This window comes from Acromyrmex echinatior, chromosome 1 (genome assembly GCF_024713525.1).
Source record: "Acromyrmex echinatior isolate Ae372 chromosome 1, ASM2471352v2, whole genome shotgun sequence".
In the NCBI taxonomy this organism is placed as follows: Eukaryota; Metazoa; Arthropoda; class Insecta; order Hymenoptera; family Formicidae; genus Acromyrmex; species Acromyrmex echinatior.
The window spans coordinates 6534265-6551208 of NC_141852.1; the positions used below are offsets into that span (position 1 = coordinate 6534265).

The 16944-nt window shown below is 35.0% G+C and overlaps 1 protein-coding gene across 17 annotated transcripts in view; it reads right to left on the reverse strand.

The window, feature by feature from the left end:
* Positions 1-16944, reverse strand: part of heph (polypyrimidine tract-binding protein 1 heph) — a 532621-nt gene that overhangs the window by 244686 nt on the left and 270991 nt on the right. For 12 of the 17 annotated variants that reach the window (XM_087409801.1, XM_087409779.1, XM_087409827.1 and 9 more), the window contains one exon: positions 3817-3873. The exons of the other annotated variants lie outside the window; for them this stretch is intronic. In XM_087409801.1, coding sequence (XP_087265927.1) covers positions 3817-3873 — 57 coding nt within the window. The remainder of the gene's footprint in view (positions 1-3816; positions 3874-16944) is intronic. 17 annotated transcript variants of the gene reach the window in all.

Sequence of the window (16944 nt, forward strand, 5' to 3'; positions counted from 1 at the left end):
GGTTAAGCAAAGTATCAGCTATTTAACTGTCATCTCGCGCTGTCTTTCTTCACTCTGCCGCGGAATCTTAGGGTTTCAGGCTCGGATTGGTGGACCGCCGGAATTCGTCTGATGCATAGCCGATCCCGTGGCGGTTACGAAACGGATGCTGAAGAGCAGGATGCTGGTGGTAGTACAGCCCCACCGGGAATTATCCGCTGCACCGTCGGTCGGTTATTGCGGGCGAGAAGCTTCTCGAGAGGATAGCACGCGCGGTTTGCGAATCTCCGGGAGTGGAAGAGCGGAAAGTCAAATTTGCTCATGATAATACCACGAATTTCTTATAGAATGGTGAAAACTGTTTGCGTCCCATTTTACCCGCTGCTGTCCCGCCGACGCGTTCAGAATCTCTCGTGAGAAAGAGAACTTTAGGGGTTGCTGGAAGGCGAGAGATTTATCCTTTGACATTATAAAATCGTTATGTCATAATGGCAGGTCATATTCTGAATAAGTTTACATATATATTTTTGACAAATACTTGTGTATCTAATAAGAGAGGATCTACATGGAAAAAATGATTTTGCTAAAATATCTAAAAATTATAATTGATACAGATTTGAAAATAATTTTGTTGGATCATCTAAATAATTATGATAAACTTATTATTAATTATATAGAAAGTTCAAGTATGGTGACCAATGTAGCAAAAAACTTAAGTATCCAATATTAATTATTTTGATAATCCAACATAATTATTTTCAGATCAGTCTCTAAATTTTTAGATACGTCAACAAAATCGTTCTTCCCGTGCATGCTAAATAAATTACAATCTTAGTCAAAAAGAGTATCACCTATATTTTTTTCACTTATCTGTTACCTACTATTTGCTATTAATTACCAGAATTATACATAAATTTAAAGAATTCTTGAAAGAAAGAATAATTCACAGCAAATGCTATAAATCAATTTTTGAGTTAAAAAATGTTAAACAATGATTAATAAAATAATTAATACTTTTGACCAGGGTTATATTACTGTTATATCAAACAATCTGCGATACACTTGAAGTATAGAATTTTTTGAAGTATGAAATTTTTTGGAGTAGAGAGATGACTATAATTGTAAGTTTTCCCTGTATATCCGATTCACAATTTCGCAGACAGCATTGTTATTATTGATAGATTGAAATAACCGGAGCTGATAAAACCAATGCTCGGAATTTTGATGAGTAAAGCAAGGAGTTGCGACTCAAGTTAAATGAGAATCGGAAACTTCGCTTCTCTATCGCCGCCAAATTAGTGCCGCTCTAACGGACTTTGCTTCAGTCTAAAGAAAAGATCGCTACGGGCTTCCGAGGCATGGGTAAACACGAAGCTTCGACAGCACTCTGAAGACGATTATCGAATGCAGAACAATGACCCGTCTTCGAGTTGCTCCTTCCTGACTGGGCTGAAAATGGCGGAGCAAACACTTTATTCCACTGAACAGTGCACGGGTCTCGTAGTTGCTTTTAGCAGTTCTCCAATTTCAAATTTAACATCGTTAAAGTGATTAGAAGTTGGCAAGTATACAATGTCGCGCGCTAACACGCGACATTCTCAGTTTTTACGAGGAAAAATATTTGCGATGAATTACTTCACATAGACGATTAAGACTAAGTTAAACAATTGCTGAATAAGAAATCTACATTTACAAAAAAAGACAAAACGACAGCAATTACGTTTGAATCAATATAATTAAACTATCATATTGTCTTTATGAGAGAGTATACATTTATGCTTTCTAGGATATTAATGAGATAAACTTGAAAATAATACAGAACCTGTACATTTCTGTCATTTCTGTCGGACAGCATTATTCGTTGCCCAAAAATTAACAGTTAATCTCACTCACGGAGAAATAGATCGTGTTGAACGTACTTAAGACGCTTTTCGTCTAATTAACTATTAAAATAGCATTTAGAAGGGAGAAAAACAGAGTCAGGGGAGTTTCTGCGATCGTTATCTTCTTATGGAGTGTATCACTCTTCTGGGAAGATAAAACACTTCTCGCGGGCCTTCTACGGATGCAGTTCGAATTCGTACAAGCAGTCTGCCGACGGTATAAATATCGAAAATGGTAGAGCGCTCTGTGAATCGTGATAAACGACCCGAAATTTCTCCGAGTCTGTCTCTCTCTCTCTCTCTCTCTCTCTCTCTCTCTCTCTCTCTCCTTCTCTTCCAGAATCCGGCGAGGCCTCCTCCGCTCCACCAAAGCGTGAAGCTACACGATCGACCATGACAGAAAAGTTCGTGTGAGCGTCTAGCACAGCACACACAAGCACACGCGCATACACATATGCACCAGCAAGTGACTACGAAAATTCGATGCCCAAGGGAGCGGCTGAGTTAAAGGTACCGAGAGTACCATAAATCCGTTTAAATTGCAACGACGACCCTCGATCCGTAGATCGTTGCCGCGGTCCGTGAGCAATTATCCATCAGTTCGCCTTCTCTTGCGCGCTTCATGTTCTCCTTAACCCGCCATGCACCTTGGCATCTTTCTACAAGGCTTACGAAATGTTCCAGCCGGTAATGTAAAAATATTAATGCGTTAAGCATTGTGCTGACGTCGATAGAAAAATGTAATTGTATTTGCCAACAATATAATGCGTACATATATTGTTGTTTGATATTGATTGCGGAAATGGTTTTACTGAAATATCTAAAAATTTAGCTACAGATAAAGATCTGAAAATAATTGGTTGAACTAAATCATTATGTAGGATACTCGAACTGCACTGAAAAAGATTTCCGGTTGAAGATGAACGAATCAGAATTCTCTGGTTAAATTTATTAGAATTCTAGTTGAGAGAAAGAAATCTGGTTAATATAATATTTCTGGTAAAATCTATCAGAATAATTATATCAAATTCTAGTCGATTTAACTAGAAAATTCTGATTCGTTCATTTTCTACTAGAATTACTATTTAATCCAACCAGATTATTTTTCTCAGTGTGGTCACTAAAAACTTCGCAGTATTATTCATCATCCTTGAGATTCTTACGTTATTATTTTTATAGTGCAACCAAATTTATATTTTCAGATTAGTAAATTTTTAGATACTTCAACAAAATAGTTATTTATAATAATTAACAATGTGATAATTGTTGTTAACGTAAATTTCAAATTTCCAACTTTCTCTGCTAATAAATGATTCCTTATCATCATAAGAAATTTGTAGAAAAAAATAAGCGCGCTTTGCCTCGGCCGATAAATAATAAAATAGAAATAATATCAGGGTAATAATTTTATGATTATCGCGGCGCCGAATACCTTTAGTCTATTCTTTTTCTATTCCTCACACTTTTATGATTGCAGAAGCACTATTTATTCGGGATTCGATCGGTCTGTTGTCTCTGATCACAACTATGCTACGAACGCGAGAGTCAGCGCGCGAGATCCATGTAAAAGAACAATAAAATAAATGTCGTAGCGTAGCAATAAAACGGTCACGTAACGGAAACACGTAATGGCGCGACATTTGTCTCGTCGTCACACAAGAGAAATGAAGGCACGATAAAATTTGCATACTCGATAACGTTCTTGAAAGTCTCGAAGTAGTCTCAAGAACTTTCCGGCTGCAAACTATAATTAGCCGTCAGCGTGGTCGCTAATTAACAGCCATTTTAAAGAATTTTCGCAACTGTAACAAACCGAATATGTACAACGTGCCTATGCAAACATCTTTTCTTGAAAATATTACACATTTGTTTAACATACGTAAATACGATGTAATATTTAGAGTAGTAATATTTTATTAAATTGCATGGTGTATATGACGTGAATTAAACTTACCACCGGAAACGGTGCTGTGGGGAACGGACGAAAATTCGAAAGGTCTGGAATTCTTACCTGCAACGGAAGAAACAAACAATTATGTCTAGATAATGATAACGTTTTAAACCGTATAAAAGTATTTCAAGTATTATTGTTCGCTAAATTGTTCTGAAGTCTTAAAGTTGAAAGTTATGTCCAATAAATCGTCTCAATAATTACGTGAAAGATGCGGGCTTGAAAGAGCAAGCAGATAAAGTCGTAATGAACGGTCACGTTGGCGCACAACGCCAACTTAGGTCTGGCCGTCACGGTCTGTTGCAATAATCGACAGGAAGTGTGCAGTGGGAGTTTTTTTTTTTTTCGTTCTATACTCTCCCTCCGTGACTTCCATTATCCTTCCGGCCGGTTCTGCGACCGCGAGTTGTACGTAAGAAATTTATCGAGAGCTGCGATAATTAAGAGTTTAATCCTTCGTAGAAAGATCGTAAAATACTTTCGGTCTGATAAATAAACTGATATATATTAATATTCAACGAGCGAACATTATTTAACGTATTACAAGCTTGTTTATGCAAGCTAACGGCCGCGTGCTTGCGATCGTTCCAAGAGATACACACGCGTGGCTCGCGACCGCGTACAATTAACGCGCGCAATTAACGTGAGATCAAAGCGTGTCGCTCGCGGCTAAAAAAAGGCTGCAGAAGAGTACGCGTCGCAAGCCACTTAATTGAAAGGAAGGATAGAAGGCAGGAAGGAAGGAAGGAAGGAATGAAGGCAAGGGCGAGCAAAAGAAGAATGAGGAGGAGGCGCTCCTCCAGCCACCAGCTGCAACCTGTTGAATTCGGAGATACGGAGAGATGGGGTATCACGGGCACCGTCCATTTGGTAACTTCAAATTACTATGAAATTGTTTTACTACTTCACACGCGCCGTCTTTGCAACGGCGTTTGTTGCTGGTGGCGTCCGAAATCTAATTACAGCACTTGAATCGAGAAACATCGTTAATCCTTAGAACCCAAGTACAGATTTTTACACAACGCTGCATAACACGTAAGGTGTAAGAAAATCAAACGATCAAATTCCTTTATTTTATACTATCATTGATTTTCTTACGCCTTATGCTTTATGCGTTATGCAAAAGTCTGTACTGCGGCCTTTAATACCTACACGTAATATATGAGTTATTCGTGTCCTGAGCATTTTTACTTTCTTTGAAATACTAGAAGCTCCTGGCTAAATAACGATCCCTATCCTTTTCTTTTTCTTAACCTTTTTTAAGTTTTTTTTTTTTCTTTAAGTAGGTGGCTTGAAGATACGCAAATTGGTAAGTGAGATATTCAGAGAGAGAATATAAACAAAAATTTAATTTTATAGCTACATTTTTTTATTAAGTGTATTATGTTCTTAAATTTATTTTTACATTAGTTGTATTCTTATGAGATAGAGCAAAGTAAAAATAACGAACTTTAAACTTCTGGACATCTAAGCAATTTTATTTCCGTTTCTTAGAACAAGGTTTTAAAGAAAACTATACCTGGATGTGCTGTGGCTATCCCATCTACTTATTTAATACATAACTTTATAAATACTTTTTAAAGATGTTAAAGTATATGTAAGAATCACTTGATAATTTTTATATTTGATTGATGAAAATTAACGAATGACCCCTGTATAATAAAAAGATCGAAAAATCATGTACATTAAGGGTTAATTTTTGTGCAAATTACTATGAAATAGTTCATAGAAATCTTTATAAAATTATATTAATTATTATTCATAAAAAAGATAGAAATAAAATAACTGCATGATAATTTTGAAATCAATTGAATTCAATACGTCAATCGTTTCCTGACAGATTCGAAGAGACAAAACTTTTTTGCCAATTTAAACAATTTTTCCGAACGTTTCATGAAAATATACGCATGACAGTGCAAGGAGATAACCCAGATTTTTACGTGATGTGAGTTTTTATAATAAACGTACATAAATCGCGATTCGTGATTTATCGGAATGTATCGGTTCACTGAAACACCAAAAGTGCTGCTGTAATTTATTTCTGTCGCATAAATCAATCATTTATATCGATGATTCAAAAACATCGCCATTTTTTTATGGTCTCACGCCTCGTGTATTTTTCGTGTTTCTAAATTGCGTGATTTACCCGTAGAGAAAATATACAAATAAATCTATATCAGTCATAGAATCGCTCGCCGGAAGAACGCCTGAAAGCCAAGCGTGATAAAACAAGGACAACAGGTTTCTTCTATCAAGTTACTTCGTCGTATTTCTTACATTAAAGAAACGAATGGAGGGTCAGAAATACTAGTCGAGGACGCACTTTTCTCTCGCTGATAGTAAAAACTATATCTCAATTAAATGCGTTATCACCAACTGTCTCATATCGCAAGAAAACTTTTCCGAGATATTAATTGCATTCTATTTTTTATTTCTTTTGTTATTTATTTTTCTTAGTTTTTATTATTTATTTTTAACTTTTAAATATAACTATTATAATTTGTATTTTACTTTTAATTTTATTTTACATTAGTTTTTAGATTTAGGTTTAAATTCTTAGGTAACATTATATATTCCCACATATAAATTTATTATTATTATTATTATTATTAAAATAATTGTGCGTGTTAAAGTAATATTTCGTAGTCTTCATTTTCCATCACGATATTTCCTATCTTACTTTTCAGTAAAATCTTTTGTACTCAAGAAATCACGTCATCCAGTCATAAAAAGTCCAAATAAACAGGCTTATCTGTCGAACTAGATCTTCGAGATTTAGGCAATTAATCTAAAAAAGCTTTCCATCTAAAAGCGGAAACGACTACGTCCATCGATCGAGGGGATAGGGATAGCTCAAACGTACACGAGAGGCTTAATGTGACGACGCATGACAAGGATAAAACGTGTGGGTTTCAAAAGAAGGAAGAAAACTGGCTAAAAGACAAAGAAAGTGCAATGATTAAGTGCACGTGATCGCGCATCGCGTAAGTGCATAAAGTGGGAATGTGCGGGACAAACCACCTCTTTACATGCATTCCGCGACTTCAAGGTTGAAGTCAAGGCACACCTAAGTATCCATCGTCTGAAGTTCCGACTTCTAAGGAGTGCGACGGAAGCGTGGAAACTTTTACGCGAGTCCGCATAATTGTGTTTGCAACGCAATTTTGCGTTCGATAAAATTATCGCGAAGAAATTGGAAGAAAATTGCAAACCTAAGAAATCTTATTAGCGATTTCTTAGAAATTAATGATCGAGCAAACTTATACATGACCGCCAAAATGCTTTATTCGTCACGAATCCGACGTTAAACTGTAATTAAGTATAATTACTCCGAGGAAGTGTGTTTTGGAACCACAATTGAACTGATACGGCGTATCTAAGCGACAAGATTGACGTAATGTACATTATGCACGATATAGCCCGCACGTCGGTCGACACCGGTTGTTTCCACCTCAATGTTCGCTTCCGGCTGGATGCGACAGGAATTGTTGTACAGCTGTTTCATGGTTGTTGACTATGACGCGGTTCTATTTTTTTTTTACAACAAAATGTGTATATACGTAGCGGTCGCACGCAAAAATAGAGAAAAGTGAATCGGATGGATCAGTGTTTTTCGAACTGCGTCAAAATTGCACGCTGTAACTGTAACTCTGCTAAAACCCGTATCAATACATTGGAGATTAAGGATTGGAAATTAGAATTTAAATAATTAGAATAAAATAAATTTTTACGGTTATACATTGAAACAAAAATGTCTAGTTAAAAATAGATACCATTATATATCAATGAGAATTCCGATTATCACTAGAATTCTAGAAGATTTAACAAAAAAATTCTAATTCTCGTTCAAAAAATTCTGACTAACTTAGAATTCTTAATCCAACCAGACATTTTTCTCAGTGCATAAACTGCCGATTACTGAAACGCAATCATAAACTGAAGCTGAAATAATAATATTATAAATAAAATTGATTATAAATTTTATAATGATGCTACAATCTAAAAGTCTGTCTAAAAGAAAATCAATCTTTTAGAATAAATTAAATTAAAATTATACTATTAAATTAAACTGATTGACCTAATTCTAATCTTCAATTCACAAATATTAATCTGCAATGCATAGTAGTTTAGATACTAGCTGAAGACTGAGTGCAAGCTTGCATGATGCAAGATTGCGATAGCATGTTCAATGAATCGATATGCATAGAAATAGATACTACGTCAATTCATGCAAATCCTCGAATGTGTATTATCATTTTTTTTTTAGACATTTCTAAGAAGCATTTTTAAGTATTATTGAAGTGATATCAATAAAATAGAAATGCAATAACAATATTAAATAAGATTATTAAGATTTATGTAATGTGTATCACAAGTCAACAATAACAATGGCGTCGTATAATTGTGTATGCAATGGATTGTGGGAAAGAAGAGGAAAAAGCTGGACGTGAGAATATTGAAAAGTCCAAAAAATACAGAAAAGAATGAAGTTCATACGAAACGGAAACACTAAGATAAAAACAGTCCAACAAATTTGCATACGCGTAAGCTTTTTACTTCGTCGCCGAGTTGTAGATTTTCCGCGCACGATGGAAACAATTTCACAGCGTGAGCAGAAAAAGATTCACGAAAACGACTTCTTCTTCCTTTTGGCCGGATTTGAACTGCTTGAATTATTGTTGGAGTAAGAGCTCAATAAAAAAAATGTGAGATTTAAAGAAGATATCGGACAATCAGTTCTAACTCTGGTTAACAGAAACAGACACGAGAGAGAATAAAAGTTTTGCAGAAAGGAGGATATATGTATATGATATCTATCTATGTATATGAAAATACAAGTCTACAAAAATATTTCTCTAAAAAATCGCGCAAAATCATATTTTTCAGAAAAACAAAAAGTTGTTACAAATACAAGTTTTAATCACAACATAAATTAATTCTCGTTAAACAAATTTTTTTAATACCAAAATGTATCTATTACTCAACAATCGTTAAAACAAAATATTATATTACATTGTGAATGTATTCTGCCTTTTTTAAATCACAACCTTATTCCTAAATGTAAACCAAAGAAAGTAATAAATCATTTTATTATGATTATTCTAAAATTCTATAATATATTATCTCATATCAAATTATATTCTTCTTCACCGATTTTTGAGAATTATGAATTTTCGCGATTTGCAAGTCTTCAGATTTTAAATTCCTGAAAATTCTCTCGAAATTGATTCAAGAATATTTGGGCACCCCTGTATTTTAAAACGTAATATTTTACGTTTCTTATGTTCTACATATATATAGTTCATCTAAGCTCTTCTTGACATACATTACATAGCAATTCAGTATTTCAGAAATATAGTAGAAAGTTACAGCGGAAGTTCGTAGGAAGATAAAAAAGTATATGAGCGGCAATGTGAAGAGAAATAATTCTAAATCAAAGAGAGCAAGAGTTATTCGTGTCAAAGTGGTAATCTGATCTCTTACACCCTTTTATATATAATACATCCCTTTTAGTGTTTTGGAATTGCGACTCTCAGACGCTCTTGCTGAAAGTGCACTCCGAGCTAAGGATAGCATAAGTAATCTTTTTCTGATTTTCCGAGAAAACGACGCGACGTCGGTTGTGCAGATCGAAAGTGGGCGGTGGCATGAAGGAAATTCCCCTTGACTCGCACGATATATGCCATAAAAGACTTATGGCTCTTATGCTCCGAATTTTACTTTCAAAGCGAGTCTCTATAAACTGCAGTCGAAATATGGTTTGCACAAAATATCATTACAAGCGAAAGGAAGACGATAATAATAATTTCTCATATCAAAGGGACTCAAAAAGTATGATGAAAAAATAATTGCTAAATTTTACGTTTATAATTCAGGACGTTTATCAAAATTTTCTAAAAGTTTTCCTGAAAATTCTCGAATTTATTCCAAATATTTTTGTTCAAAATTCCAAATAAAATTAGAGAATTTTTTAATGCAATTTTGAAATAAATTGAAGTGCAAGCAAAGTAAACAAACTATTTATTGAAAATTAGCAGACAGGGTTTATGAAACGATATCTACCATTTCTTACCGTTACAATACATGGAGCTGCGAAATTATAAGATACTAGAGAGAGAGAGAGAGAGAGAGAGAGAGAGAGAGAGAGAGAGGAAAGGATATCACTAGAAAATAGTATATTTATTCTAAATGTGAGTATATTTTACTATTACCTTGATTTAAAAAAAAAACTCACGAAATATATAATATGATTACGAAATATATATACAAATGAAAATATACGAATATATGATGTGTATATCCAACTTATTGCTAATTAATTGCCAACATTTTGCATTATCAACAAAAAATTACTAAAAAAAATAATAATAATAATTTAAGAAAGAGACAGAATTTAAATAAAATTCCAAAACTTTTCCTGAGACCCAATAAAATTTTATAAAAAATCCCTAAGTTTCAAAGGTAAAAGGAAAAATCCTCTGAAAATTCTAGGTTTTCCAGATTTCTCCAAGTTTTTTTCTAGGTAGGAAACACTCTGTAATCAATTAATAAGTAGCAAAAGAACACGTTTTAAAATACGTATACAGTAATGACTCACTAAGCAACAAAAAAAATTGTTCAGATAGATAAATATAAAACGCTCATCCCTTCGAAAGGACTTCTTTAACATCTATTTCTGTTTTGTCGCGTATCTCATTTCATTAATGGATCCGAGATATTTCTGTCCCATAATAACGCAGTTCGCAAAGTGCTTATGAGGAAAAGGATTAAACGGAGCAACGTGTATAATGGCAGCGCCATGTCCTAAACACGGTAACCAATATCCGAACTTCGTAAGCCTATACGAAGGTCAGGATGCGTTATTGCATTATTGCATTATACATCGGTATATGCTACCCGGGTGCATGTCCATCGAGCTTTCGAAGCGATACACAATGGCGGCTGACCGCCATGGGGCAACCGAGTCTGTAATCACGGCCCACGACCAAGTATCCTTCCGAACGGTCCTCCACAGAGACGTGAGTATATAGACACGTGAAACATTATCCGTGAAAGTGCACCTGTCGCTGTCAAAACCACTTTTGACGGTTGGTTTGAAATAATTCATAAGTGTAATTTACATGCGCGTCGCTCATGATTGTAGTAATAAATAAAGAAAATACAAGTTAATTATAAGTACAACCTTATTTTACGATTAAAATAAATATTCGGGTTTAAAATCACCACACATTGTACTCTAAGTAAAAATTAATTAAAATTTTTATCAGCACTAAAATTGCTTGTCAATTTAATTTGCGATATTATTATCTCCATTTCAGTTCAAGATTGTATTTTAAGATGAAAAATTAAGTCTGCGCATAGTTTACAGAACAGACATGTACATATAATAAATTCACACTCTGAAATATTATTCAACACACTAAGATCTATAATAGGTCAGATCACATAAAGCATTTTCCTTTAATTGCATCCTATTTAATAGCATATTCTAATATTACTTATTGTTGAATATTATTATTTCAAGTAGATTCTTCCCGCACGTCAAAACTAAAACTTCGCTTCGAAAATATATTGTTCGTTAGAGTCCATTTTTTATGGTGCGATATCCGTCATTAGACGTAGCGTATCTTTCGTTCGACGATGATGACGATTGCGAGATAAACGGGAACTTGAATAAGCTGGATGAACAGCTGCTGCTTGGAGGATGCCCGCGAGCTCCGACATCTATAGCAACAACGCGTTTTCGTGGACTATCACGATAATGTGACAGCCGAGAAATACGCGAAAGCCCTTAGTGGCGCCGCGACGCCCTCGTTTTCGCGTCGTCGACGTCATCCAGCGAGAAAGGTACGACAGTTTGCTTTATTTGGCCGCCCGATTTCATGACGAGTAAAACCTACAGTGGCGAAAGGAGAAAAACTGCAGAAGAAAAGAAAGAGAGAAAGGTAACAAAGAAAACAACCTGGCGGACTCGTGTCTGGGAGATCGAAAGGATTTTTCCCACGTTTCCCACGCCTCCTTGGAACTTCGCGGAGAAGAAATAAAGGCATTTTCCAGCACCTCGCCGAGTAACGATCGCGTCTTGGCGGTGCTTGAACCTTAGAAAATAATAAGAGATAAGCTTTTCGCGACACGTGTCGTCAGCGTGTCAGAAGATTCATCCGGTTGTAAACCGAGGTAGCAATATTTCCTCCTTTCGATGGAGCTGCAAATTATTTGGCCGATTGTTTAAAATTTCATCGATCGTGTAGATGTTCTCGCTGTACGTGCCGAAATAGATTTTACTGCATACTTAATATACATCGTAAATGTCGAAGAGCTTGATCTGTCATTAATTTCTTTTAAACGTTTCAGTTTTAATTTTATCGTCGAATAGTCAACTTGATAGCGACTTGTGTTTTCAATATTGCCTCACCTTAATATTAATAATAACTAACAAATGAATAGATTATATCATCATTTACAAATAAATAGAGATTCTATAATTATCACTAATAGATTCCATTTGGAATAACATAATCATAAGGTGGCATCTACAATGAGATTTTAAGACGTAAAATTAATTAAGCCATAAGCCGTAAGAAATTGATCAACCACAGTGGATTATCATCCTCATATTCAATTATGATTGGGCAATTTCTTACGCCTTAAAATCTCATTGTAGATGCCGTTTAAAACACACTTCGTATCGTACAGCAAAGAAATTAGAAAATCGTGTATCATTATCTTTAATAAACTAATAAATATCGCTGAGTATGAACTTACATTCAGTGAAATATTAAATAGAAACTTTAATAGACCAAAACATATTCAGTGAATTATTCCAAGAGTGTTTAACTGTAAATCCAAGTATAGCAAGTGACTTCATATATTGTAGGAGAGACCGGGGTCAGAATATAGGGGTAAGTAGAATAATCGAGGCTACATTAAAAACAAGACACGCGAGACACGCGTAAACGTGTCTGAGCACGCAGCAGCGACTGTCGCTAAGTCTGCTGTAACATCTTGTTGTGAACACATCTATGATAGAAGTTATGCCACAATTTTAAAAAATCGTACACCTAAGCAAATATTTTTATTCTTAAAGTTTTTGTTTTACTATCGTATATGATTGTCTGAGATATTTGATTTCTACTTAGATAGTAAGTGCAGTTCTTACTTAATAAAGTCCAACAGATTTTTTTTGTTTATGTGTCTCTGTTATCGTATATTGTTAATGTTTTTAAAAAATGAACGGATGGGGATAGTAAACTAACCACAGCATGGAATTGTACGACTCATTTAGTGACGACTCTTATAATACTTACTCAAAATTTTATTTCTTTTAAAGAGATTTTCTTCAGTGGTAAATGTTATAAGTTTAGTTCCCTCATGTCCAATCTCGAAAACTAGGCTTACTCGACGTGTTTTTGCAAATAAATAAATTTTGCAAAAAGAAATATTGTTTTGTCCTGCGAAGCGAATGTTTGTGTTTAAAATATATCTTTATAAAAGTTTTATTAATATATAGTCAAAGATGTAAGAAAGCTTAAAATACATTAATCTTTATTTTAATAATCTTAGTCGAATTATCCCGAAGCTAGTTGAATCAGATGGAATGCATTAGAAAAATGCATTTTTTTTCATATTACTTATTAGTTTCCTCTTATTATTAAAATATTATTAGGTAGTCAAATGTATGTAGTCTGGTGTAGAATTTATTTTTCGATAAGTCTCTTAATTTCGTGATGTAAAAATTCGAAATTGAAAAATAAGTCTATTAGCCCCGGTCTCCCCTATATATAGGATTTAGTTGTCCCGTGCAAAAATAACATACTATATTACATACAAAAATGGATTTACATATTTAAACTTGTACAATAAATATTTTCACATATATATATACGAAAATATTTATTATACACTTGGATTTGGAGAAAAACGCTGTGTAGTAAAATCATTAATAGGAATATATCTGTTCCAAAATCAGCAGGAAACTTGCGAGTTGAGATTCAGGCGAGGAAATCCTATATAAACGAGCGTGCATTTGTGCGTCACATGTGCATCGCACAAACATACTTATCCACGAGGCGGATGACGACAATCGGGATAGAGACGGGAATACAACAAGAGGAGCATGAATATCTCAGTCGGCTTATTTACATATTCCTTCTGCAGATATTCACGGATAAGATGACGCGCTTCAGGATCGAAACGGGGACGCAGCCGAGCGCCATGGAAACCTCATTGCGAGAGGAATCGCGAGGAAGAAAAGGAAAGAAAGAAGCGAGCATTGCAAGGATACTGGACGTTCTACACTGCTCCGTCACCGTGGAGACGCGCGAGATTCGTCGAAGGGAAAATATATCCTCTACCATTGTGAAGAGGAATTTCAGACGACGCGAAAAGTATGTCCTCCTCAGCAAAGCAGTCTCGTGGAAACGATACGTTAACTCTTGAGAGGCAGTCGGATGTATCAGTAACTTTGTCTGAGTGTCCTCGCGAACGGTTCTTTAAAACTCTCCATTGCCATAGTTGTGATGTAATGGAGATAAGACAAAAAGAACCGATGATAACGTTAGACGCAAATCTGTTCTAAAAACAGCTAGGCACAGTTAAAAGTAACAATTAATTTCAAGAAAAGATATTGACAATATTACAAGATATATTGCTAGACATAAATAAGAAATAAGGAATTAACCGATATTTGTGAATAATTGAGACAAATGAGCGAAGAAGAGAGCCATATTCGGTCAGAGTGGATCTTGATACCTATATAGTAATATTTCTGTATGAATTTTTACTATTTTATTCTAGTTAAGATAATATTTTCTGCAATAAATTGTTTATAGCGTTTTAACCTATTTCTTCCCATATTCATAGTCATATTCATAGGACATCATAGGAGCATCTGTTCAATTTTTTTGCCATGGAGAAAAGAATAGACATCTTTTCAACATATACATTGAAAAGATATCTTAAAATAAGACGGTGAGAAAAATGGTCGTTGAGCACCAATATAATTAAATCGACAAGCAGTCGATTTAATTTCTAATGTTACATGCACCAGTTTCAATATAGGATTGTTTCAAGATATCGACAAATAGTCGGCACGCAGTTTGCATAAACCGAAAGTTGGAAAAATTCATAGAAAAATATTATTAGGCACTAAGATCCGCTTTAGACGAAACCAAATATGGTTTCTTCTTTGCTCATGAATAAATTAATTATAATTTCTGAAAATATCCCCCGATACGTGCGGAACTTACGACAACCCATCCCGCGCGATTACTGTAATTATTATTGAAACAGCCCAGCCGTGGTACGCAACTTCGGCGCCGACAATAATTTTCACGAACTTCGCCGCGCGCGAAAAACGCTTCGGAAGGCCGTGGGCGTCGAGCACCGCGGCGCGAAATAATTAAACGATTCCGGCAACTTGAGCATTAAGTAGACTTAGGGGGTCTACTTCGCCGCTCTCGCCTCGCGGCGCCGCAATAATCCTCCCAAGAATCTCCAGAAATAGCTTTCGCCGCGACCAAGAGAGAGAGAGAGAGAGAGGGGGGGGGGAGGGCGGGAAGCTTTTCACCGACGAGAGAAGAGCGCGAACTGTGAAAAGCGAACGGAGGAGCGTCTAAAGTTTGAGTCTCGAAAAACAGAAGGACGGTTCAGCTCGGCAGATTCGCTTTTTAATCCACGAGAAGCCAATTTCATGAGATGTCCGATCCGCACGAACCGAACAACATGTACGTGAGTCCAATGAAAAGCAACAAAACTCTGGACCGTGATAATAAAGAGAGAATTGTGAACTTTGAGGTTAAAGAAAATGTGGGTCGTGGATCATGTCCCAACTCTCGTACTTTTGCGAACTTTTCCGTCACATGCTCCGCGTGTCACAGGATCTTTTAATATTTTGCTTGCAAAGCGCGCCACGTTCTTATTTTAAATAAGAAAATTTAATCTCGGGCCATGTTTGCACGTAAAAGATTTCGCGAGTCGTAATTTCATATGGTCTTTGAAAACTGGTTTTATATTCCTTTTTTTTTTCCTTTTTGCAAAAATGACGAAATTCTTTTCATAAAGCAACGAGTCCCTTTGTACTCCGCCGCACTTCCAAAATTTATTCGTCCTCGAACACATTCGTAAGTTCGTAGCGATTGGCAAACGTTTTCGAAATAGTGCGATCATTTCGAAATAAGGAGAACGCGCATCTTCGCGCCTGAAATACGAGAAGAAACGATCGGAAACGCGATATCGCGCGAATTTATCCTCGACGCAGAAAATGGATTCGTTGTTGTTCGCGGCAGAGGAATATAATGTTTACCTTGTTGCATGTATAACGTCAGATGTAAGCGTAGATTTAAGCTTTATCGCTTATACCTACGCGCTTGTAGTTATGGTCTATGCTTTATAGTTACTTGCATGAAAATTATCGCACGTGTATTATCTCGAGGTAACGTTTACACTTCCATAGATTAACCGCACAGGTGCATTCGCTGCCACGTAGCCTACTATTTTTATAATTTGCAAAAATTATAATATATTATATTGCTCAAAGTATTACATTACTTGATATCGAACTTGAGAAATTAATCCATATACAAAAATAGAAAAAAAAAGTGAAAAGGGTACATAGAGTATATTTCAAAAACCTAAAAAAAATTATACATATGGAAGTTCTTATTATATTATATTTTCATAATAAAAACAAATTTTCAAATTCGTAGAAATATCTTATATACTGATTGTGAGGGAAAAATATTTCGTATTTATGAGTATAATTTTATTTACGAATATAATTGCATAATAAAATAATGAAATTAGGAGCTCCATTTTTATAATTATTTGCTAAAGTTAGTAACAATAATTATATTCATAGTTCTATATACAATAAAAATATCTAATTGGCGACAAAGACAACAGTGAATTATAATCATTCTCGATGCCAATTATAGATATATAGAACTGTAAATAATATAATAATTATAGTACTACATATATACGATAGACTTCTTATACTATAATAACTATATTTTATACAATTATCATAATGTAAAAAGTACGTCGAGTTAATCAACGACGCATCGTAATCGCGGAAAAATGGCAATGACATGCAGGAAACGGAGATCCTCGAGGAATGCAATCTATTAC